The sequence below is a fragment of the Ictalurus furcatus genome, chromosome 22 (assembly GCF_023375685.1).
Source record: "Ictalurus furcatus strain D&B chromosome 22, Billie_1.0, whole genome shotgun sequence".
NCBI lineage: Eukaryota > Metazoa > Chordata > Actinopteri > Siluriformes > Ictaluridae > Ictalurus > Ictalurus furcatus.
The window spans coordinates 388,133-411,843 of NC_071276.1; the positions used below are offsets into that span (position 1 = coordinate 388,133).

The following is a 23,711-nucleotide window of genomic DNA, read 5'->3' on the forward strand; positions in this document are numbered from 1 at the left end:
TGAAATGTTCTGTTAGAGGATATAATGAAATGTTCTGAGAGGATAAAATGAAATGTTCTGTTAGAGGATAAAATGAAATGTTCTGTTAGAGGATATAATCAAATGTTCTGTTAGAGGATAAAATGAAATGTTCTGAGAGGATATAATGAAATGTTCTGTTAGAGGATATAATGAAATGTTCTGAGAGGATAAAATGAAATGTTCTGTTAGAGGATAAAATGAAATGTTCTGTTAGAGGATATAATCAAATGTTCTGTTAGAGGATATAATGAAATGTTCTGTTAGAGGATAAAATGAAATGTTCTGTTAGAGGATATAATGAAATGTTCTATTAGAGGATAAAATGAAATGTTCTGTTAGAGGATATAATGAAATGTTCTGTTAGAGGATATAATGAAATGTTCTGTTAGAGGATAAAATGAAATGTTCTGTTAGAGGATATAATGAAATGTTCTGAGAGGATAAAATGAAATGTTCTGTTAGAGGATATAATGAAATGTTCTGTTAGAGGATAAAATGAAATGTTCTGTTAGAGGATATAATGAAATGTTCTGAGAGGATAAAATGAAATGTTCTGTTAGAGGATAAAATGAAATGTTCTGTTAGAGGATAAAATGAAATGTTCTGTTAGAGGATATAATGAAATGTTCTGAGAGGATAAAATGAAATGTTCTGTTAGAGGATATAATGAAATGTTCTGTTAGAGGATATAATCAAATGTTCTGTTAGAGGATATAATCAAATGTTCTGTTAGAGGATATAATCAAATGTTCTGTTAGAGGATATAATGAAATGTTCTGAGAGGATAAAATGAAATGTTCTATTAGAGGATAAAATGAAATGTTCTGTTAGAGGATATAATGAAATGTTCTGTTAGAGGATATAATGAAATGTTCTGTTAGAGGATAAAATGAAATGTTCTGTTAGAGGATAAAATGAAATGTTCTGTTAGAGGATAAAACGACATGTTCTGAGAGGAGCTTTGTGCTGGAAAGCTGTGTAGATGTATTTTTGTGGTAGTTTTCAGGTTGTAATGTACCCCTGAGGGTGTTGTATTTCTAAAACGTTTGTGTTGTGTTCTATGCTGCTAGAACCGGATGTTCCCCCGCCCTAACCGGAAGTGATGCAGCTCCAGCTGTTTATTGTTGACACGGTGAGGGAGACGGGGTAAAGATGGCGGTGTCACGTCGCTCTTCTCAGCATCACGGAGCGCTGCCTTCTCCTCCGCGCGGCGCCCTGCTCGTCTCTCCTCCGCCGGAGACTCCCGCAGTGAGCCCGGACTCGGCGGGTTTGAGTCCGGCGGAGAGCGGCGCAGCGGTGGAGGTGGTGGTTCCCGCGGCCTCTCCGGGCCGCCCAGCTCCGGCTGTGTGCGCTCAGGGCGCCGGCGCTGCGGGGGAGGACGACGAGGACGACGAGGAGGAGAGCTGCGGAGCCGGGGGAGCGTTCCGCGAGCTGTTCGAGGCCTGCAGGAACGGAGACGTGTCCCGGGTCAAGCGGCTGGTGGACTCGGTGAATGTGAACGCTAAGGACGTGTCCGGGAGGAAGTCCACTCCGCTGCACTTCGCCGCAGGTCCCCGTAAACCGCGTTTATACCGCGGATCTGCTCTGTTTATGTCCTAGCTTAGCATGTAGCTTAGCATTTAGCATTTAGCACTTAGCATGTAGCATCGACTCCCGAGCCCCAGCAGCTGTATTAGATGTATTATTTCACTATTTCCTCTGAGATATTATTATATTATATTATATTATATTATATTATATAATGTTTCATAGTGTTGATATTTATCTGTAAATTAGAGATTCACGCAGTAAACACACTGACTGTGCTTTAATAATAATAATAATAATCATCATCATCATCCTTCCACACAGACCGCATATCTTCAGACCTGTTCCTGCTGTTCAGGACATCTGAAGACATTTCCACAGAGAATAAGAATTAAAGTGGTCTATAATGTGTATACACACACACTATAAACACAGTGTTCTGAGGCAGTACGGTGTTATTATAACAGAATAAATCCACACTTTTATCTTCTCCTGAACACTTTTACAGAAAAGGAAGTAGGATAATGTAGAACAGTAGCGTTATTTCTCATTACCGAGTTGTTGCCAAATAAGGGCGTGTGGGCGGAGCGATGAACAGTGCAGGTCACTGATTGGTGGAGTGTGATGATGTCAGAATCGTCCTGTTTGATCTGGCGAGCGTGAGCAGTGTAGAGATGAACTTTCTCTCTGTATCTGATCTACTTTCCCTGCAGGAGTGATGAGAGTCACTTCTTTATTTATATAAATAATAAATACATGGTGCTGATTTTCCATGAGGATTGATCTGTGGTATAATATGATCAGGACATAAGAGAGAGTGTGTGTGTGTTTTTAATACTAGATTGTGATGTGTGTGTTGCAGGTTTTGGTCGTAAGGACGTGGTGGAGCATCTCCTGCGTACAGGAGCGAATGTTCATGCCCGTGATGACGGAGGTCTGATTCCTCTGCACAACGCGTGTTCGTTCGGTCACGCCGAGGTGGTGAGCGTGTTACTGTGTCAGGGTGCCGACCCCAACGCCCGCGACAACTGGAACTACACGCCGCTGCACGAGGCCGCCATCAAGGGCAAGATCGACGTGTGTATTGGTGAGGAGGCTCTCACACATACCGCGCTTACAGTACTGTAGAGGGGGGGAGAGAGAGAGAGAGACACCACACTTACAGTACTGTAGAGAGAGAGAGAGAGACCGCACTTATAGTACTGTAGAGAGAGAGACTGCGCTTATAGTACTGTAGAGAGAAACAGAGAGACTGCGCTTATAGTACTGGAGAGAGAGAGAGACACACACCGTACTTACAGTACTGTAGAGAGAGAGAGACACCGTGCTTACATTACTGTAGAGAGAGAGAGAGAGAGAGACACCGCGCTTACAGTACTGTAGAGAGAGAGAGAGAGACCGTGCTTACAGTACTGTAGAGAGAGAGAGACCGCGCTTATAGTACTGGAGAGAGAGAGAGACACCGCGCTTACAGTACTGTAGAGAGAGAGAGAGAGAGAGAGAGAGACACTGCGCTTACAGTACTGTAGAGAGAGAGAGAGAGAGAGAGAGAGAGACACTGCGCTTACAGTACTGTAGAGAGAGAGAGAGAGACCGCACTTACAGTACTGTAGAGAGAGAGAGAGAGACCGCGCTTACAGTACTGTAGAGAGAGAGAGAGAGACACTGCGCTTACAGTACTGTAGAGAGAGAGAGACACTGCGCTTACAGTACTGTAGAGAGAGAGAGAGAGACCGCACTTACAGTACTGTAGAGAGAGAGAGAGAGACCGCGCTTACAGTACTGTAGAGAGAGAGAGAGAGACACTGCGCTTACAGTACTGTAGAGAGAGAGAGAGACACTGCGCTTACAGTACTGTAGAGAGAGAGAGAGACACCGTGCTTACAGTACTGTAGAGAGAGAGAGAGACACTGCGCTTACAGTACTGTAGAGAGAGAGAGAGACACCGCACTTACAGTACTGTAGAGAGAGAGAGAGACACTGCGCTTACAGTACTAGAGAGAGAGAGAGAGAGAGAGAGACACTGCGCTTACAGTACTGGAGCGAGAGAGAGTGAGACACTGCGCTTACAGTACTGGAGCGAGAGAGAAAGAGAGAGAGACACCGAGGAGGAGAGAAAGTGATGTTTCTGTAGTGAACTGTAATCTGATTGGTTACAGTAACACTGTGGGTGGAGCCTGTGGTCTATTAGTAATAGACAGATGACCTACCTGTAGGTGTGTGTGATTTTAGTGTGTGTGTGTGTGTGTGTGTGTTTCAGTCCTCCTCCAGCATGGCGCTGACCCCAACATCAGAAATACTGACGGCAAATCAGCTCTGGACCTGGCAGACCCTTCAGCCAAGAGTGTGCTCACTGGTACACACACACACTTACTTTCCCCAGACTCATTTAGAGTGCTTACACACATGCGCGCGCACACTATATTGATCACACACACTAACACAATCTTTTATCCTAATCTCACCATTAAGTAAGAGTGTGTGTGTGTTGCAGGTGAGTATAAGAAGGACGAGCTGTTGGAGGCAGCGAGGTGAGTGTGTGTCACAGCGTTTCCATTTCAGTGATTTTATGTTTTCATGTTTGTGTTGTGTAACTGTGTGTGTGTGTGTGGGGGGTTTCTCCTCAGGAGTGGAAATGAAGATAAGCTGATGGCTCTTCTCACACCACTCAATGTCAACTGTCACGCAAGCGATGGTCGCAAGGTGACAACACACACAAACACACACACACAAACACACACACACACAGAGTTATTGTGTATTACACTCTGATGATGAGATGTAGTGGTGTGTTCACATCGTATCACAATTACACACACTGTTGACAGCTGATCGTCTCTCCTGATGACTTGTTGCTATGGCGACCACACTGCTGTGAATGATTAAATGATAATTTTGGTTAGTGTGTGTGAGAGTTATGATTTAGAAAACATGACTGTACTAGATGATGATGATGATGATGAGGTCTCTTACAGCTGTGATGTCACTGTTGGATTTTAGGCCTAATTTTCTTACGTTCTGCTCCTTTTTTATTTTTTGTTTCTGGCTACTTTCAGTCAACTTCACAAAAAATGCTGGTAAGTTTATTTTGAAAACCACCCTGTTGATTTAAACTGTGATCATGTTACTGATGTTTCTTTTCTTCATTGTTATGAGTTGATCTGTAACTGCACTGTAACTGCACTGGTTTAGTTCTGGTTTATTTGGACACGCCCGGAGCGTTTCCCGTCCCCGCCGCTCTGAAACGAGACGTTTTTAAACGTTAAACATGTTTATGAGTTGGTTTGGAGGCGTGTGATGATGGGGTAAAGTTGTCAGTAATAATCCCCCGAGAGGAGAATTCTGGAGGAAATCTGGACGTGAAGAAGTAATAAACGTGCAGCTGGTTAGGGTTGCAGAGAAATCTCGGAGTCGTGTAACTCCTCTGACTATCAGATAACGTATCAGAACACGCGCGCTAATATAAACCTGTGATTTACAGCGGTGCTACTTACAGGAACTGATTCAACCCCTTCTGACCAATCAGAATCCAGATTCAGCAGCGCTGTAGTGTAAATGTGATGGAGTGTATATTATGGGATGTATTATATAGGAGATCTGCACCTGCCTGCTTACTGTGTGTGTGTTTTCAATCAGAATGTCATGTTTGTGCTCGAGCTTGTCGTCCTGCACGCCGTCACTCAGACCTCACAACGTGTGTGTGTGTGCTCGCAGTTGGCATGTCGTGATGCTTAATACATATAAAATCTACATGTTTGATTTGTGATATTTTCCATAATTCCTTATTCTACACACAATCATGAATCAGATGTTCTGATACTAAATGCATGCTGGGTGTTGGGGGTGTGTGTGTGTGTGTGTGTGTGTGTGTGTGTGTGTGAGAGAGAGAGAGAGAGAGAGAACCTGGAACTGAGTTTGGCGAGTGTTTCAGTCCTGCTCAGTCTTCTGGGATGTGTATCGGTCAGCTGTACACATCTGGATCCTGATCTTTTCACCTGTTCTGCTCGAGCTCTATTAGATCGGACACAGGTTATGTGTCAGGTCGGACACAGGTTATCTTATGGAGCTGTGGGCTTTGACTCGACCGCTCTAACAGCCGCCGTATGTTTCTCAGCACACTTGGGGTGGTTCTCCTGTGGCAGCCAGGAGCAGCTTTTGTTCTAGGGTTGTCGTGTATCTGTGCCCCGTCGTCCTCACCCTCGGTCCCTGCTGATGAGAAGCGTTCTTGGAACACGGAACTACCACCTCCATGCTTCACGGTTGGGGGATGTGTGCTCAGACTGTTTGGTTTCCACCAAATGTAGCACCAGAGAGCATGATTGCGGAGTCTGAGCTGTGGATCTATTCCAGAGTTACACGTCTCCTCTTGGTTCTCTGAATAATCCTCTCCTGGTCCATTTCAGTTCCACACCAAAACATGGTCAACTTCAAGGGGGCGAATACTTGGGGAAGTATTCCTTTTAAATAAACCTAGCCCAGGTTCATGTGTGTACAGTCCTGGTGCTCACCTGGCTCAGGCAGGTAGTGCAGAGACCGGGCTGTAGTGGTGTGTGTGTGTGTGTGTGTGTGTGTGTGTGTGTGTGTGTGTTTCCAACCTGTGCTGGATGCGTCTGATCTTTACGGGTGTCTGATGTTCTGCTGGGATCTGCTGTGAGAGAGCATGACGCGTCCTTTCAGCGCTGCATGAGCGAGACTGATGATTGTGTGTGTTAGAGGCGTGTCTGTGTGTTCTCTGTGGACTTCCTGTTTAACACAGGAAGTGTCCATTACAGTGGAGAAGAGTTTTCTGTGTGAATGAACATCAGTGTGTTTAATGTGCAGATTTTACTTTAATCCTGATTGGCTTGTGCACCGCCTTCCTGTGATTAACTTAATGTTCATGAGGTGGTTTGATTAAAGACTAGGTGAGGTTTTATTGTGTGTGTGTGTGTGTGTGTGTGTGTGTGTGTGTGTGTGTTACAGTCAACTCCACTGCACCTGGCCGCAGGTTATAACCGCGTGCGCATCGTCCAGCTGCTGCTGCAGTACGGAGCAGACGTCCACGCCAAGGACAAGGGGTGAGGAACATGAACACACACACACACACACACACACACACACACACACACACACACACACACACACTTCTATACATTCTCTCACATATTAAGACAGGTCATGAATTCTGATGTGCAAACACAAAGTGGAACAGTTTTTATAAACACACATAATGACTGCCTGTCTCTCTCTCTCTCTGTCTTGCTCTCTCCCTGTCTCTCTTTCTCTCTCTCTCTGTCTCTCTCTCTGTCTTTCTCTCTCTCTCTCTCTCTCTGTCTCTCTCTCTGTGTCTCTCTCTCTCTCTCAGAGGTCTGGTTCCTCTCCATAACGCCTGCTCGTACGGTCACTATGAGGTCACTGAGCTGCTGCTGAAGGTGAGACGTGACTCTGTGCTCCACACACTCGGTGTACGTTCTGTAGTGTTGATATTCTCAGTAGCGTTTGGAGCGATGTGATTGGTTGTGTGTGTGTGTGTGTGTGTGTGTGTGTGTGTGTGTGTGTGTGTGTGTGTTTGTTCTTCAGCACGGGGCATGTGTGAACGCGATGGACCTGTGGCAGTTCACACCCCTGCACGAGGCGGCCAGTAAGAACCGGGCAGAGGTGTGTTCACTGCTGTTGAGTCACGGCGCCGACCCCACCGTCCTCAACTGTCACGGCAAGAGCGCCATCGAGCTCGCACACACACCTGAACTCCGCGACAGACTCGCCTGTGAGTGTCTCATACACACACACACACACACACACACACACACACACCCCTGAACTCCGCGACAGACTCGCCTGTGAGTGTCTCATACACACACACACACACACACACACACACACACACACACACACACACACACACCTGAACTCCGCGACAGACTCGCCTGTGAGTGTCTCATACACACACACACACACACACACACACACACCTGAACTCCGCGACAGACTCGCCTGTGAGTGTCTCACACACACACACACACACACACACACCTGAACTCCGCGACAGACTCGCCTGTGAGTGTCTCATACACACACACACACACACACACACACACACACACACACACCCCTGAACTCCGCGACAGACTCGCCTGTGAGTGTCTCATACACACACACACACACACACACACACACACACACACACACACACACACACACACCTGAACTCCGCGACAGACTCGCCTGTGAGTGTCTCATACACACACACACACACACACACACACACACCTGAACTCCGCGACAGACTCGCCTGTGAGTGTCTCATACACACACACACACACACACACACACCTGAACTCCGCGACAGACTCGCCTGTGAGTGTCACACACACACACACACACCTGAACTCCGCAACAGACTCGCCTGTGAGTGTCACACACACACACACACACACACACACACACACCTGAACTCCGCGACAGACTCGCCTGTGAGTGTCACACACACACACACACACACACACACACCTGAACTCCGCGACAGACTCGCCTGTGAGTGTCACACACACACACACACACACACACACACACACCTGAACTCCACGACAGACTCGCCTGTGAGTGTCTCACACACACACACACACACACACACACCTGAACTCCGCGACAGACTCGCCTGTGAGTGTCTCATACACACACACACACACACACACACACCTGAACTCCGCGACAGACTCGCCTGTGAGTGTCTCATACACACACACACACCTGAACTCCGCGACAGACTCGCCTGTGAGTGTCTCATACACACACACACACCTGAACTCCGCGACAGACTCGCCTGTGAGTGTCTCATACACACACACACACACACACACACACATACACACACACACACACCTGAACTCCGCGACAGACTCGCCTGTGAGTGTCTCATACACACACACACACACCTGAACTCCGCGACAGACTCGCCTGTGAGTGTCTCACACACACACACACACACACACACACACACACACCTGAACTCCGCGACAGACTCGCCTGTGAGTGTCTCATACACACACACACACCTGAACTCCGCGACAGACTCGCCTGTGAGTGTCTCACACACACACACACACACACACACACACACACACCTGAACTCCGCGACAGACTCGCCTGTGAGTGTCTCATACACACACACTCTCACACACATGCGCACACACACACTCCAGATGTGTATATATATATACTGTAGATATCTGATAAATTATGTAATTAAAGACTTTTTTTGTTTATAAATTTCTCAGATGAGTTCAAAGGTCACTCCCTGCTCCAGGCTGCGCGCGAGGCCGACATGACGAAGGTGAAAAAGGTTCCACCAGACATCATCAACTTCAAACACCCTCACTCTCAGGACAGCGCACTGGTATCACACACACACACACACACACACACACACACACACACACTTCTCCAAGATGCTGTTTCTGATTTGATGGATTTGTGTGTTTGAGTCAAATTTGTAAACGTGATTTTTTGGTAAACTCCAGTTTAATATTTTTCTTCCTCAGGACTTTTCACATTAAACAGATTCAGAGCTGATTTACATATTCATGCATATTCATATCTCCTTGTATTCCTTATAAGGAATATTTTTCATTATTTAAATAAGCTATCGTATGTTAGTTTTACAGACTCCTTTAGTTCTGTTATAAATGTGCGTTGTTATTCGTGTGTGTGTGTAGCATTGTGCTGTGGCGTCTCCTCATCCTAAACGCAAACAGGCGACAGAACTGCTGCTGCGCAAAGGAGCCAACATCCACGAGAAGAACAAAGAGTGAGTCTCTCTCACACACACACACACACACACTGCTCATCACTCTGTATCTCACACTTGTGTTCCCTCACAGTTTCATGACTGCGTTCCACATGGCTGCAGAACGAGCTCATAACGACGTGTTGGAGGTTCTGCAGAAACACGGAGCGAAGGTACATGCACACACACACACACACACACACACACACACACACACACACGTGTAATAATGATTTGAACACAAGCACATTACTATATATGCTCCCTACAACTCTGAAAATCCTCTGTGTGTGTGTGTGTAGGTGAACGCAGTGGACACTCTGGGTCAGACGGCGCTGCACAGAGCTGCTCTGGCCGGTCACATCCAGACCTGCCGGCTGTTGCTTAGCTACGGCGCCGACCCGTCAATCATCTCTCTCCAAGGGTTCACCGCGGCTCAGATGGGCAACGAAGCCGTGCAGCAGATCCTCAGCGGTAAGAACACCAACACCCCAACACTCCGGGTCAGTCGCAGCAACGCCGGCCAGTGTGTGGGGTCTGTAAGCTCGTGTGTGTTGTAGCTGTGGTGTGTTGGGAGGAGTTAGCTGGTGGGTGGGAACGAGCCTCACTGTAACGTACTCTTTGTGTTTGTGTTGCTTTTGTTGTTTTGATCCAGAGAACATTCCAACTCGAAACTCTGACGCAGACTATCGCTTCCTTGAGGCAGCAAAAGCGGGAGACCTCGACACGGTGAAGGTGTGTGTGTGTGTGTGCGCGTGCACTGAATAATCTGAATTTGGTGATGACAAAATTTGAATTGAACTGCGACTCACTGTATATTCGTGTGTGTGTGTGTGTGTGTGTGTGTGTGTGTGTGTGTGTGTGTGTGCGCGCAGCAACTGTGCTGTCCTCAGAACGTGAACTGTCGTGACCTGGAAGGACGTCACTCCACTCCGCTGCACTTCGCTGCTGGTTATAACCGTGTGGCGGTGGTGGAGTATTTACTGCAGCACGGAGCTGATGTACACGCCAAGGACAAGGGGTCAGACCTTCATCATCACGTTATTTAGTGCAATCATTACCATCACAATACTCATGCAGTGTTTATTCAGTACCTCTCTCTCTCTCTCTCTCTCTCTCTCTCAGAGGTCTGGTTCCTCTCCATAACGCCTGCTCGTACGGTCACTATGAAGTAGCCGAGTTGTTGGTGCGTCATGGAGCGTCGGTGAACGTAGCTGATCTGTGGAAGTTCACTCCACTGCACGAAGCTGCTGCCAAGGGCAAATATGAGATCTGTAAACTGCTGCTCAAAGTAAACTACCACACACACACACACACACTTTATAGTGTAGGAGTTATTTAGGTCGTGTCTCCTCAAGTGTGTTTGACTTCACCATTGTATGTGTATGTGTGTGTTGTAGCATGGTGCTGACCCGTCAAAGAAGAACCGGGACGGTAATGTGGCTCTGGACATGGTGAAGGACGGGGACACGGACATCCAGGACCTCCTGCGTGGAGACGCCGCCCTGCTGGACGCCGCCAAGAAGGGCTGCCTCGCCCGCGTCCAAAAACTGTGCTCCAGTGATAACATCAACTGTAGAGACACGCAGGGGAGGAACTCTACACCCTTACACCTCGCAGGTATACACACACACACACACACACACGTTTTTATCATCTTTATTGTGTGTACATAACGTTTGTTTAAAGCAGTGTTTAAATCATTTGCCCTGTTTGTTTGTTTGGTTGTTTGTTATTTTTGATTGTGTGTGTGCGTGTGTGTGTGTGTGTGTGTGTTAGCTGGCTACAATAACCTGGAGGTGGCGGAGTACCTATTGGAGCACGGTGCGGATGTGAATGCGCAGGATAAAGGAGGTCTGATCCCGCTGCACAACGCCGCCTCCTACGGGGTGAGAAACGCCACTGCGGTGCCGAACACCGACTTCATCACCTTCATCCTGCTCTATTCACTCATCCCTAACACTCTCATGGTCTCTCTCTCTCTCTCTGCAGCATGTGGACATAGCAGCTCTGTTGATCAAGTTCAACACGTGTGTGAACGCGACGGATAAGTGGGCGTTCACGCCGCTGCACGAGGCTGCTCAGAAAGGGAGGACACAGCTGTGCGCGCTGCTGCTGGCTCACGGCGCCGATCCCACCATGAAGAACCAGGAGGGACAGACCGCGCTGGACTTAGCCACGGTACGCTAACGTAGTGTGTCTAGCACTCTACACACTGGTGTACGCTTGTGTTGTTTGCATCCAAGTCATCTCTCTCCCTCCCTCTCCCTCTGTCTCACTCTCTCTCTCCCTCTCCCCCCCTCTCTCCCTCTCTCCCCCCCCCCTCTCTCCTTCTGTCTCTCTCTCTCTCTCCCTCCCTCTCCCTCCCTCTCTCTCTCTCCCTCCCTCTCTCTCTGTCCCCCCCCCACCAGGCGGATGATATCCGTGCTCTGCTGATGGACGCCATGCCTCCTGACTCTCTGCCCAGCTGTCTGAAACCTCAGGCCACAGTGCTGAGTGCCAGTCTGATCTCCCCCGCCTCCAGCATCGACAACCTGAGTGACGGGGCGTGTGGGGGGGCCGACGGGGCCACGGGGACTGAGCGCAAGGAAGGAGAGGGTGTGTGTGTGTGTGTGGGTGTGTGTGTGTGTGTGTGTGTGTGTGTTTACATGTCATTTATTATAAAGGTCACAGCGGGGTTTCTGCTCTATTCCAATAAATAAAGCAGAGAAAAGGGAATACAAGTGATGTGTTCGTGTCCTATAACAAATCAAACCAGTTTTGGGGGGGGGGGGGGGGGGTCGGGGACAGAGAAATTAAATAAATGGCGTGGATGTGTGTGTGTTTCCTGTGCAGTGGCCGTGTTGGATATGAACATCAGTCAGTTCCTGAACAGTCTGGGTCTCGAACACCTCCGAGATATATTCGAGCGGGAACAGGTGAGGCGTCACACAGCTCAGTGTCACTACAGCCAGGTTTAATCTGCTGTGTACAGTGTGTATCATCACCGTGTGTGTGTGTGTGTGTGTGTGTGTAGATCACTCTGGATGTACTGGCTGATATGGGACACGAGGAGCTCAAGGAGATCGGGATAAACGCTTATGGACACAGACACAAACTACTCAAAGGCCTCGAGAGGCTGCTGGGGGGTCAGCAGGGTGAGTACGCATGCACACACAGACCCACACACACACGCGCACACACATACACGCACAAACACACACACTTTATTGTTAAAGACGTGAGTCATTCAAGATAAGACTCCCACACTGCAATACATGCATTTACTGTATAGACTAGACTAATTTGTGTGTGTGTGTGTGTGTCAGGTGCGAATCCGTACCTGGCCTTCCACTGCACCGCTCAGGGCACCGTGCTCATCGACCTGCCTCCTGACGACAAAGAGTTCCAGTCTGTGGAGGAGGAGGTACAGCTCACTGTTTACTCCTGTATAACACACACACACACACACACACACACACCCTGCCGCTCCTCAGAACACACACTCATGCTTTGTGTGTGTGTGTGTGTGTGTGTGTGTGTGTAACAGATGCAGAGCACGATCCGCGAGCACAGAGACGGAGGAAATGCAGGAGGAGTTTTTAATCGATACAACATCATCAAGGTGCTTCATCATCTTCATCATCATCATCATCACACACACACACACACACACACACACAGTCCATTCTGACTCTGTATACTCTACTGTTCACTATCAGATCCAGAAGGTGGTGAATAAGAAGCTGCGTGAGCGTTACGCACACCGCCAGAAGGAGATCTCTGACGAGAACCATAACCACCAGAACGAGCGCATGCTGTTCCACGGTACACACGCACACACACTCTGTACACACTGTTTATTATTAAAGCGTTTTTGTGACTCTGGCTGTGTTTTATTGTGCGGTACGGTGTTCAGGTTCTCCCTTCATCAACGCCATCATCCATAAAGGCTTCGATGAGCGCCACGCCTACATCGGCGGCATGTTCGGAGCCGGGATCTACTTCGCGGAAAACTCCTCCAAAAGTAACCAGTACGTTTACGGCATCGGAGGGGGGACGGGATGCCCCACCCACAAAGACCGCTCCTGTTACGTGTGCCACAGGTGAGCGAGGCCACGCCCCCCTCAGAGAGACATTATTATTATTATTATTATTATTATTATTATTATTACTTTACTGTTACTGTGGATAGTAGCGGCTCTTACTGAACGTGTGTGTGTGTGTGTGTGTGTGTGTGTGTTCGTTCGTGTTCTAGGCAGATGCTGTTCTGCAGGGTGACTCTGGGGAAGTCATTCCTGCAGTTCAGTGCGATGAAGATGGCTCACGCTCCTCCTGCTCACCACTCCGTGATCGGGAGGCCCAGTGTGAACGGCCTGGCTTACGCCGAGTACGTCATCTACAGGGGAGAGCAGGTACACACACACACACACACACACACACTATATATATATATATACTCCTCCCTTTTGGTGTTCTTCTGTACTGCAGTGGGTGGAGCTTGTGGCTGACTACAGACACACTAATGTTTGTGTGGTATACAATGTGTGTGTGTGTGTGTGTGTTTGTGTTTCAGGCGTTTCCAGAATATCTCATCACCTACCAGATCGCAAAACCAGAGAGCAACACACAGAGCAGCACAGGAGCACAACAGAAATCATAGTCTTTCCTTCTCTTTCTCTTCATCTCTCTTTTTTTCTCTCTCTCTCTCTCCTTTTCTTTATCTCTCTCTCTCTCCCTCTCCCCTCCCCCTCTCCCTCTCCCCTCCCCCTCAGTAAGACTTGGGTGTGATTATTGCACAGGTGAAATGTGAACCGTCCCCTGGGCGGATGTGGTTTTCGTGCCGTTGCCATGTATGACTTGTGAATTTGCACTTTTTAAAGACGGAGTTATTTAAGTTATTCGAGAGAATCAGGAGTGTGGAGTGAACCCTCTGTACAGCTAGAAATAACCATGTAAAAGACATTGTGATGAACTGTTGTATTTGAGTTGATATTTTAAAGAAAGTCATGTTTTGTTTTGTTTGACTGTTAATTTCATTTTAAATAAACCTCACTGTAACATCAGGCCGAGTCGCATTTATTCTCTGCTTGGAAAATTACAGAATGCTCCACTTCAATCAGCCAAAACGTTATATATTTAGGATACTTATGCAAAATGGGTCAAATTCAGCATTGCTAAAATACTAAAATAAAGTTTTTAAAACGTATTGAAGTGAAATGTAAGTTGAACATGTGTAACAGTGGAGAGTGAAGTGTAGTTTCTCATTTCTAAACTAAAACTGCAGAAATAGCTGCATTTCTTTCTACTATACACTACTAGTTCTAATACAAATAAAATAAAAATAAATGAATAAAATGATATACTTTGTTGTAATACATGTTTTCGCTGTCATATATATAATACATTATTACATTATCGATCCAAACACATCCACAAACCCGACTTTACTCCGTTTCTCAGTGTCGTGTTTCAGAAGTGGGCGTGGTTTGCTCTCGGCGCTCTCGGCGCTTGTAAATGACGTCATGTTGTTTTGAAACGAGTGCCGGAACAGCAGAGGAGCTTTGGAAGTTGTCAGTGTGAAGTGTTTATATTAAAACACGGAGTTATCATGTAGAATAGTTTCTGTTGTGTTTATGAAGGGTTTAATGCGGCTGGAGAGAGCTGCGGGTTTGTTTTTCGGAGTGTGAGAGAAAGCGGACACGGAAATGTGCGGCGCGAGCTGCGTGTGGGCTTTTACTATAGTGCTGTTAATGAGGGTGTGTTCAGTGTGTGGCGCGGAGGGGGAGGGGCATGTGGATGTGGAGGTGCAGGTGAGGGCTGATAAACCTGTCCGGAACCTCACACACTTCTGGAGGAGTACCGGCTTCTGGTGAGACCACACACACACACACACACACACACTCATTATTAACCTCTACACCGATAATAAGTCTAATCTAATAATAAACGGATTAAAAACGTGTGATTGTTAATATGGTTAACAGGAACTAACCTGTTTCACTGACATTAAATGTAACTATAAATGGATAAAAAGTATGACGTCTTGCATTAATAAAAATATTTAGTTGTTGCCAGTCTGCTGTGGTAAGAGGGACGCTGTTTATTGCTTATTATTACGTTTTGAGTGTGTGTGTGTAGCCCTCCACAGCCACACACCAGTGCTCACCTGTATGACCTGAGTAAAGACCAGCAGCTGAACCTGGCTCTTATGGGCTCTGTGCCACATGCAGGCCTGCAGCAGGTGAGGATCCACTGGCTGCTCGAGCTCGTTTCTGCACGGTGAGTGTGCCAAAACCTTTACTGTAAACACAGGACACTTCTGTAGTACATTACTGACTCTTATTATAAGATTGTGTGTGTGTGTGTGTGGGTGTGTGTGTTATTCAGGATTAGAAATGGTGAATATCACTACAACTTCACGTACCTGGATGAGCTGATGGAGCTGCTGTTGCAGAACGGCCTGCAGCCCGGTGAGACCTCTGATCCTCCTCACACCTTCAGTATACCACTGAAACCTGTCCTTACTGTCTATGTGTGTGTGTGTGTGTTTTTCCGGCAGGCTTTGAGCTGATGGGTAGCGTCAACAACACCTTCAGCGACTTCGAGGATAAAACCCAGGTGTCTGAGTGGAAGCGACTGGTTTACCTCATAGCTCAGAGATACATAGGTGAGATACCCAGGAAGGACACGGAGTGACCTTTGACCTCATGTGGTGTGTCATGCAAAAATGTGTGTGTGTGTGTAGAGAAGTACGGCTTGGACATCGTCTCCCAGTGGAACTTTGAGACGTGGAACGAGCCGAACAATCACGACTTCGACAACGTCACCATGACGATCCAGGGTAACGGACCAAACATAAAAGAGGTGAAAGGAAATGGAAATGGGTGCGTGTCATTTTAATTGTGTGTGTGTGTGTGTGTGTGTGTTTTCTCAGGGTTCCTGAACTACTATGATGCGTGTTTGGCCGGTCTGCGTAATGCGAGTGTGTATCTGAGGCTCGGTGGTCCGGGGGACTCGTGTCACACTCCTCCTCACTCTCCATACTGCTGGGCCTTACTGCAGCACTGCCACGACACACACACCGACACACACATCCTCCACTACATCGCTCTGCACAAGAAGGTGTGTGTGTTACAAAGTGAAGGTGCTACTGTACCAGTCCTGAAGCATTTGGTGGAGCGTGTGTGTGTGTGTGTTACAGGGTGGAGGTGGTACGCTCCCGATCCTACAGCAGTTGAAGGACACGGTGCAGGAGATCCAGCGGCGCTTCCCTCTGTTCCGTTCACTTCCTGTTTACAATGACGAGGCCGATCCACTCGTCGGCTGGAACAAACCACTCGTCTGGCGCGCTGACGTCACCTACGCCGCCATGGTGATGAAGGTACACACACACTGCCCTCACATACTGTACGTTTGTGTGTTCATGAGAAGGTTCAGGATAAGCGTCCCGCTCTCACAATGTTCAGGTTGGGTTATAGTGCTTCAGGAGTTCAGAGAGAGAGATAACCAGGTTCAGTTTGATGGATTAAAATCTTAAAAAATTCCACTCAGTCATTTAAAGTGCACACACTTTTCATGTTTTGTGCGTTTGTGTGTGTGTAGGTGATCTCTCAGCACCAGGACCTGCTCATCGCTGACCTGAACAACACCATCAACTTCACGCTGCTGAGCAACGACAACGCCTTCCTGAGTTACCATCCGCACCAGTTCACCCAGCGCACGCTAACCGCCCGTTTCCAGATCAACAACACACACACACCTCATGTCCAGCTCATACGCAAACCCGTCCTCACCGCCATGGGCCTGCTCGCTCTGCTAGGTGCTGCACCGTTACACCGCTAACGCTAACACACGTAAAACATTTTAGCTCATGTGGTGACCCAAAACTGCAGTTAGCGCACTGCAGCCGTAAGAATGTGGAGAAGATTGAAGCTCAAATACTCACCCAGCTGGCAATAAAAGACTTAGCTTGTGGTTTGGGATGTTACCACGGAAACAGAGAAACGCACCTTCACTACATTGATGTAAATGTTTCTTTATTTTGTGCAGGTGAACAGCAGGTGGAGGTTACCATGGTGACACGAGGGTCTCAGGAAGACAGTTCAGTGGGTGTGCTGGCGAGCGTCCACACACCCCAACACACACACACTAACACACACTCTGCTGACAGCTGGCAGAGCACCGTGCTCCTGTACAACTGCAGAGACAACGTCACCTCCAACAACTCAGACACTGTCACACTGAACATCACTGGAGCACCCTCACACATTGGTACCTGAACACACACACACACACACACACACACTTATATTCAGCTATATACTACTAACACTGGCTCAGCATTTTTTTTCCGGATTGGTACCTGAATCCAAATAAACCACCATAACTGTTATTGTCGAGGTTACTGATGATGTTCATGTTGACTGTGTTATTGATATTAATGCTGAGGTAAATGTAGAGATAATGCTGAGGTAAATGTAGAGATAATGCTGAGGGAACGCTGAGGGAAATGTAGAGGTAATGCTGAGGTAAATGTAGAGATAATGCTGAGGAAACGCTGAGGTAAATGTAGAGATAATGCTGAGGAAACACTGAGGTAAATGTATAGATAATGCTGAGGAAACGCTGAGGTAAATGTATCGGTAAGACTGAGGTAACGCTGAGGTAAATGTAGAGGTAATGCTGAGGAAACACTGAGGGAAATGTAGAGGTAATGCCAAGGAAACGCTGAGGTAAATGTAGATATAATGCTGAGGAAACGCTGAGGTAAATGTAGAGATAATGCTGAGGAAACGCTGAGGTAAATGTAGAGGTTATGTTGAGGAAATGCTGAGGTAAATGTAGAGATAATGCTGAGGAAACGCTGAGGTAAATGTAGAGGTAATGCTGAGGTAACGCTGAGGGAAATGTAGAGGTAATGCTGAGGTAAATGTAGAGATAATGCTGAGGAAACACTGAGGTAAATGTATAGATAATGCTGAGGAAACGCTGAGGTAAATGTATCGGTAAGACTGAGGTAACGCTGAGGTAAATGTAGAGGTAACACTGAGGTAACGCTGAGGTAAATATAGAGGTAATGCTGAGGAAACACTGAGGGAAATGTAGAGGTAATGCCAAGGAAACGCTGAGGTAAATGTAGATATAATGCTGAGGTAAATGTAGAGATAATGCTGAGGAAACGCTGAGGTAAATGTAGAGGTTATGTTGAGGAAATGCTGAGGTAAATGTAGAGGTAACGCTGAGGTAAATGTAGAGATAATGCTGAGGAAACGCTGAGGTAAATGTAGAGGTAATGCTGAGGTAACGCTGAGGGAAATGTAGAGGTAATGCTGAGGTAAATGTAGAGATAATGATGAGGAAACGCTGAGGTAAATGTAGAGATAATGCTGAGGAAACGCTGAGGTAAATGTAGAGATAATGCTGAGGAAACGCTGAGGTAAATGTATCGGTAAGACTGAGGTAAATGCTGAGGTAAATGTAGAGGTTATGTTGAGGAAATGCTGAGGTAAATGTAGAGGTAACGCTGAGGTAAACGTAGAGATAATGCTGAGGAAACGCTGAGGTAAATGTAGAGATAATGCTGAGGAAACGCTGAGGTAAATGTATCGGTAAGACTGAGGTAACGCTGAGGTAAATGTAGAGGTAATGCTGAGGTAAATGTAGAGGTAATGTAGAGGTAATGCTGAGGTAAATGTAGAGGTAATGCTGAGGTAACGCTGAGGTAAATGTAGAGGTAACGCTGAGGAAACACTGAGGGAAATGTAGAGGTAATGCCAAGGAAACGCTGAGGTAAATGTAGATATAATGCTGAGGAAATGCTGAGGTAAATGTAGAGATAATGCTGAGGAAATGCTGAGGTAAATGTAGAGGTTATGTTGAGGAAATGCTGAGGTAAATGTAGAGGTAACGCTGAGGTAAATGTAGAGATGATGCTGAGGAAACGCTGAGAGAAATGTAGAGGTAATGCTGAGGTAACACTGAGGTAAATGTAGAGGTAATGCTGAGGTAAATGTAGAGATAATGCTGAGGAAACGCTGAGGTAAATGTAGAGGTAACGCTGAGGTAAATGTAGAGGTTATGTTGAGGAAATGCTGAGGTAAATGTAGAGGTAACGCTGAGGTAAACGTAGAGATAATGCTGAGGAAACGCTGAGGTAAATGTAGCGGTAACTCTGAGGTAAATGTAGAGGTAATGCTGAGGAAACGCTGAGGTAAATGTAGAGGTTATGTTGAGGAAACGCTGAGGTAAATGTAGAGGTAACGCTGAGGAAACGCTGAGGTAAATGTATCGGTAACGCTGAGGTAAATGTAGAGGTAATGCTGAGGTAACGCTGAAGTAAATGTAGAGGTTATGTTGAGGAAATGCTGAGGTAAATGTAGAGGTAACGCTGAGGTAAATGTAGAGATAATGCTGAGGAAACGCTGAGGTAAATGTAGAGATAATGCTGAGGAAACGCTGAGGTAAATGTATCGGTAAGACTGAGGTAAATGCTGAGGTAATTGTAGAGGTAACGCTGAGGTAAATGTAGAGGTAATGCTGAGGAAACGCTGAGGTAAATGTAGAGGTAACGCTGAGGTAAATGTAGAGATAATGCTGAGGAAACGCTGAGGTAAATGTAGAGATAATGCTGAGGAAACGCTGAGGTAAATGTAGAGGTTATGTTGAGGAAATGCTGAGGTAAATGTAGAGGTAACGCTGAGGTAAATGTAGAGATAATGCTGAGGAAACGCTGAGGTAAATGTAGAGATAATGCTGAGGAAACGCTGAGGTAAATGTATCGGTAAGACTGAGGTAAATGCTGAGGTAATTGTAGAGGTAACGCTGAGGTAAATGTAGAGGTAATGCTGAGGAAACGCTGAGGTAAATGTAGAGGTAACGCTGAGGTAACGCTGAGGTAAATGTAGCGGTAACTCTGAGGTAAATGTAGAGGTAATGCTGAGGAAACGCTGAGGTAAATGTAGAGTTTATGTTGAGGAAACGCTGAGGTAAATGTAGAGGTAACGCTGAGGTAAATGTAGAGGTAATATTGATGTTGAAATTGTGTACTGCAGATGTGATGTATGTGATGCGCTACATGGATAACGTTGTCAGTAACCCGTATGAAGTGTGGAGGCAGATGAGCAGCCCGGATTATCCTACACTACAACAACTCGCACAGCTCAGGGGTCAAGAGGTAATACACACACACACACACACACCATTACTTGAATTTCAAGACACCTACACATCTGCTCTGTGTGTGTGTATGTTTTCAGGATGCTCAGACAGACGGCCCCATCCCTGTTCCTGCCCAGGGATATCTGTCTCTGAGAGTGAAGCTTCCTGTTCCCTCCATACTGCTCATCCACCTTTGTGCTCGACCCACACACACACCTGGACAGGTGAACACCAATGTGTGTTTCCCGTTATTATTTACTGTGTGCGTGTGTATTATTGTGATTGTTGTGTGATGTTTCCTGTTGTGCAGGTGAACGGTTTGCGTTTCGTGTCCATCACAAAAGGCCAAGTCCTCATCGTGTGGAAGGACCACGACGTCGGCACAAAGTCTGATCTTCATGAGTTCTGAGTTTATGTTAATAGTGTTAAACATCACACTCTTGTCCTATGCTACACCTGCAGATGTTCTCTTCACACATCCCTGTCTCACCTTTCGGTTGCAGGTGCGTGAAGACGTACGAAGTGGAGTTCTCCAAAGACGGAGTTATATTTCAGAGGATCAATTTCAGAGACACAGTGTTCACCTCACACACCTTCTCACCAGGTAAGCTCTACTACTTTATACACACACACACACACCGCTTTCAAACAGCTGCATCTCAGTCCAGATGTTAGAGATTATAACTTGGAACCCACATCAAATGAAACCACACATCGACCTGTGTGTGCGAGACATTTTCTTCTTGTTTTTTTCCTTCAGAGAGCCTGGATGTGTGTGGATTGTACAGAGTGAGAGGCGTAGACTTCTGGGGACGAGCCGGACAGTTTTGTCCTACTGAGAGATACACAGAATTTTGCTGATGAGGAAACACACACCTGACTCAGTCTAGATTTTTGTTCATGATGTAATGAAGGTGTTTATATTTAATTATAATTGTATTAAATGCTCACTCAGTGAATCTACTTTCCAGAACATTCCTTGTATTTCTGTCAGTCACAAGATGGCTGTCCTGAAGGATACATTACATTTACATTTATTCACTTAGCAGATGCTTTTATCCAAAGTGACTTACAAATGAGAAAAATACAAGCAAAGCGATATATCAAGCAGAGAACAGTACAAGTAGTGCTACCATACAAGATCCATTGAGTTCCAGAAGAAGCAAAGTGCACAGAGTAGAGGTGTAAGTGCAATTTTATTTATTATTTTTTTTATGAGTTGGTTAAGTGTTGACGGAAGAGGTGGGTCTTTAGCTGTTTTTTGAAGATGGTGAGAGATTCTGCGGTCCAGATTGAGGTTGGAAGTTCATTCCACCACTGAGGAACAGTTAGCGTGAAGGTTCTGGAAAGGGACCTTGAGCCACGCTGAGTAGGAACTACTAAACGTTGGTCGCTAATCGATCGCAGATTGCGTGAGGGAATGTAAGCCTTCAGGAGAGAGTTGAGGTAGGAGGGTGCTGTTCCTGACAGGGTATTGTAGGTGAGCATCAAGGCCTTGAATTTGATGCAGGCAGGTACAGGAAGCCAGTGGAGGAAGATGAAGAGGGGTGTGACATGGGTTCTCTTGGGCTGGTTGAAGACGAGGCGTGCTGCAGCATTCTGAATCATCTGAAGGGGTTTGATGGAGCTGCTGGGAGGCCTGAAAGCAGTGAGTTGCAGTGGTCCAGTTTAGAGATAAGAGCCTGGACTAGTATCTGTGCAGCCTGTTCGGTGAGGCAGGGTCAGATTTTCTTGATGGGATACGAATGGCTTTTTCTGTTACACTGGAACTGATGCATTAAGGAACACTTACGCAAAGCTTTTATAAACCACACACACAACTGAATTCATAATTGGGTTAAATGATTTATTTATTAATCTATAAATACTCCCGCTGTATGTGATACTGAATTGATCTCAGTGCCAGACTCATTTCACTTTATTTCTGGGAAAAATCATGATTTAACACGTCTGAAGAGCTCTAGTGCATCACTGAGGTGGTAATAATGAACATTAGACACTAACTCCACTGCGTTCTGAGACCGCTAGTACAGCTCAGGTTCGAGCTGCGTGATGGACGAGGTGAGGAAAAGAAAGACTCGGGTCTACACGTGGTCATGGATTGTGACGTGATTTTACTAATACACAAAACTTATTCATTGTAAAACAGCAGGAAGTGATGTAGAGGAAGGTGTGTGATGAAGAGAAGAACGGCGAGACCCAGAGAACGGGTCCATAAACACAGCACACACTCCAGAGCGCTCACTTCAGGATCGTGTCTTCGTTTGCTGGTAGATGAGAAAGAGAGAGAAAAAATAAATCAGGTGTGATAAAACCACAATATTCATCAGGGACAACACTTATCCTCATTCCCTCTGTGTCCCAGTTAGATGAAGCCTCACCTGATATAAAGTTCTGATTCATTTTTAATACAATATAATTATATATTACACACAGGAGAACATTTAATCCTCTATACTGGATATTTTTAGAAGCATAATATCCCCCCTCCCCTGGAATTCTTTCTTAAATCCTGTTTTTAAATACAAATACTGTGATATCAGAAACCATGCCATCATGTTAGTTGTGTGTGTACACATTTATATTTATTTGTGTGCGTTTACCCTCAGCCAGCTGTTTAGCTATGCGTTCCTGTTCCTCCCTCACTTTCTTCTCCTCCTCCTCGATCCTCCTCTCCTCTGCCGCTACAGGCTTCAGGTAATCTGCACAAACAGGACGCATTTAAAATATGTCACGACGGCGACGGAAAACACTCGTTGCAGATCAGAGCGATATTTTCTTACGTCGGGTAATCTCTAACCTAATACATGAATCGCTGCTCTAAACAGAAGCATGTTGGATAACAACCACGGCAACAAGCATCAGGAATATTCGAAGAGGCTAACGTTTATGCTAAACAATAACAGATGAGGTGGATACAACAACAGAGCAATCTCTGAGGTAACCATGGCAACAGTGAATATATAACTACGGATCTAAGCATAAATGACGGATGGAAGGTGAATTAAATAAATGTAGGATCATTTGACTAATTATCAATGAGTCGACTCCCACGTGACTCACTGCCTGTTTGATATTCTAATGGGTTTTATCAATTAAACAACGATGTAGAGGAAGAAAGTCTTGGATTTCAGTGCTTTAGATCATAAATATGACCACATGCAGTCAAACAGAAAGCAACATTAAACATCCCCTGACAAAGTGAATTACTCCAGATGAATCAACTTACACTAATGAACAGCTCAGACGCTAAAATGAA

At 46.2% G+C, this 23,711-nt stretch overlaps 2 protein-coding genes and 1 long non-coding RNA gene across 5 annotated transcripts in view; 2 read left to right on the top strand and 1 right to left on the bottom strand.

Annotated features, from left to right (window-relative positions):
- Nucleotides 1-1,130: 1,130 nt before the first annotated feature.
- LOC128625518 (poly [ADP-ribose] polymerase tankyrase-1-like) lies at nucleotides 1,131-14,358 on the top strand. 3 transcript variants are annotated; one of them, XM_053653908.1, is made up of 28 exons: nucleotides 1,131-1,570; nucleotides 2,411-2,635; nucleotides 3,809-3,904; nucleotides 4,043-4,079; nucleotides 4,176-4,251; nucleotides 4,605-4,625; nucleotides 6,511-6,605; nucleotides 6,893-6,959; nucleotides 7,108-7,294; nucleotides 8,805-8,923; nucleotides 9,243-9,334; nucleotides 9,408-9,486; nucleotides 9,616-9,787; nucleotides 9,969-10,048; nucleotides 10,189-10,334; nucleotides 10,439-10,604; nucleotides 10,714-10,933; nucleotides 11,093-11,202; nucleotides 11,306-11,494; nucleotides 11,725-11,911; nucleotides 12,149-12,231; nucleotides 12,330-12,450; nucleotides 12,622-12,719; nucleotides 12,843-12,917; nucleotides 13,015-13,120; nucleotides 13,212-13,398; nucleotides 13,551-13,707; nucleotides 13,869-14,358. In XM_053653908.1, the coding sequence occupies exons 1-28, from the start codon at nucleotides 1,174-1,176 to the stop codon at nucleotides 13,953-13,955; spliced, it is 3,675 nt and encodes a 1,224-aa protein (XP_053509883.1). In that variant the 5' UTR covers nucleotides 1,131-1,173; the 3' UTR covers nucleotides 13,956-14,358. The 3 variants fall into 3 exon arrangements, with proteins under 3 accessions (XP_053509883.1, XP_053509886.1, XP_053509885.1); XM_053653911.1 differs by having other exon boundaries at nucleotides 8,805-8,860; XM_053653910.1 differs by lacking the exon at nucleotides 4,605-4,625.
- A 454-nt stretch (nucleotides 14,359-14,812) lies between these two features.
- idua (alpha-L-iduronidase) lies at nucleotides 14,813-21,416 on the top strand. Its single transcript, XM_053653912.1, has 14 exons — nucleotides 14,813-15,164; nucleotides 15,434-15,574; nucleotides 15,683-15,765; nucleotides 15,855-15,962; nucleotides 16,041-16,136; nucleotides 16,230-16,417; nucleotides 16,497-16,676; nucleotides 16,898-17,114; nucleotides 17,345-17,566; nucleotides 20,347-20,468; nucleotides 20,551-20,676; nucleotides 20,763-20,839; nucleotides 20,956-21,056; nucleotides 21,213-21,416. Exons 1-14 carry the CDS (start codon nucleotides 15,001-15,003, stop codon nucleotides 21,311-21,313), a joined length of 1,926 nt encoding a protein of 641 aa, XP_053509887.1. The 5' UTR covers nucleotides 14,813-15,000; the 3' UTR covers nucleotides 21,314-21,416.
- Nucleotides 21,417-22,546: 1,130 nt separating this feature from the next.
- LOC128625523 (uncharacterized) overlaps nucleotides 22,547-23,711 on the bottom strand; it is a 2,098-nt gene continuing 933 nt past the window's right edge. The window contains exons 3-4 of the long non-coding RNA XR_008388961.1: nucleotides 23,056-23,154; nucleotides 22,547-22,719 (exon numbers count right to left, since the gene is read on the bottom strand). This is a non-coding gene — a long non-coding RNA (uncharacterized LOC128625523). The remainder of the gene's footprint in view (nucleotides 22,720-23,055; nucleotides 23,155-23,711) is intronic.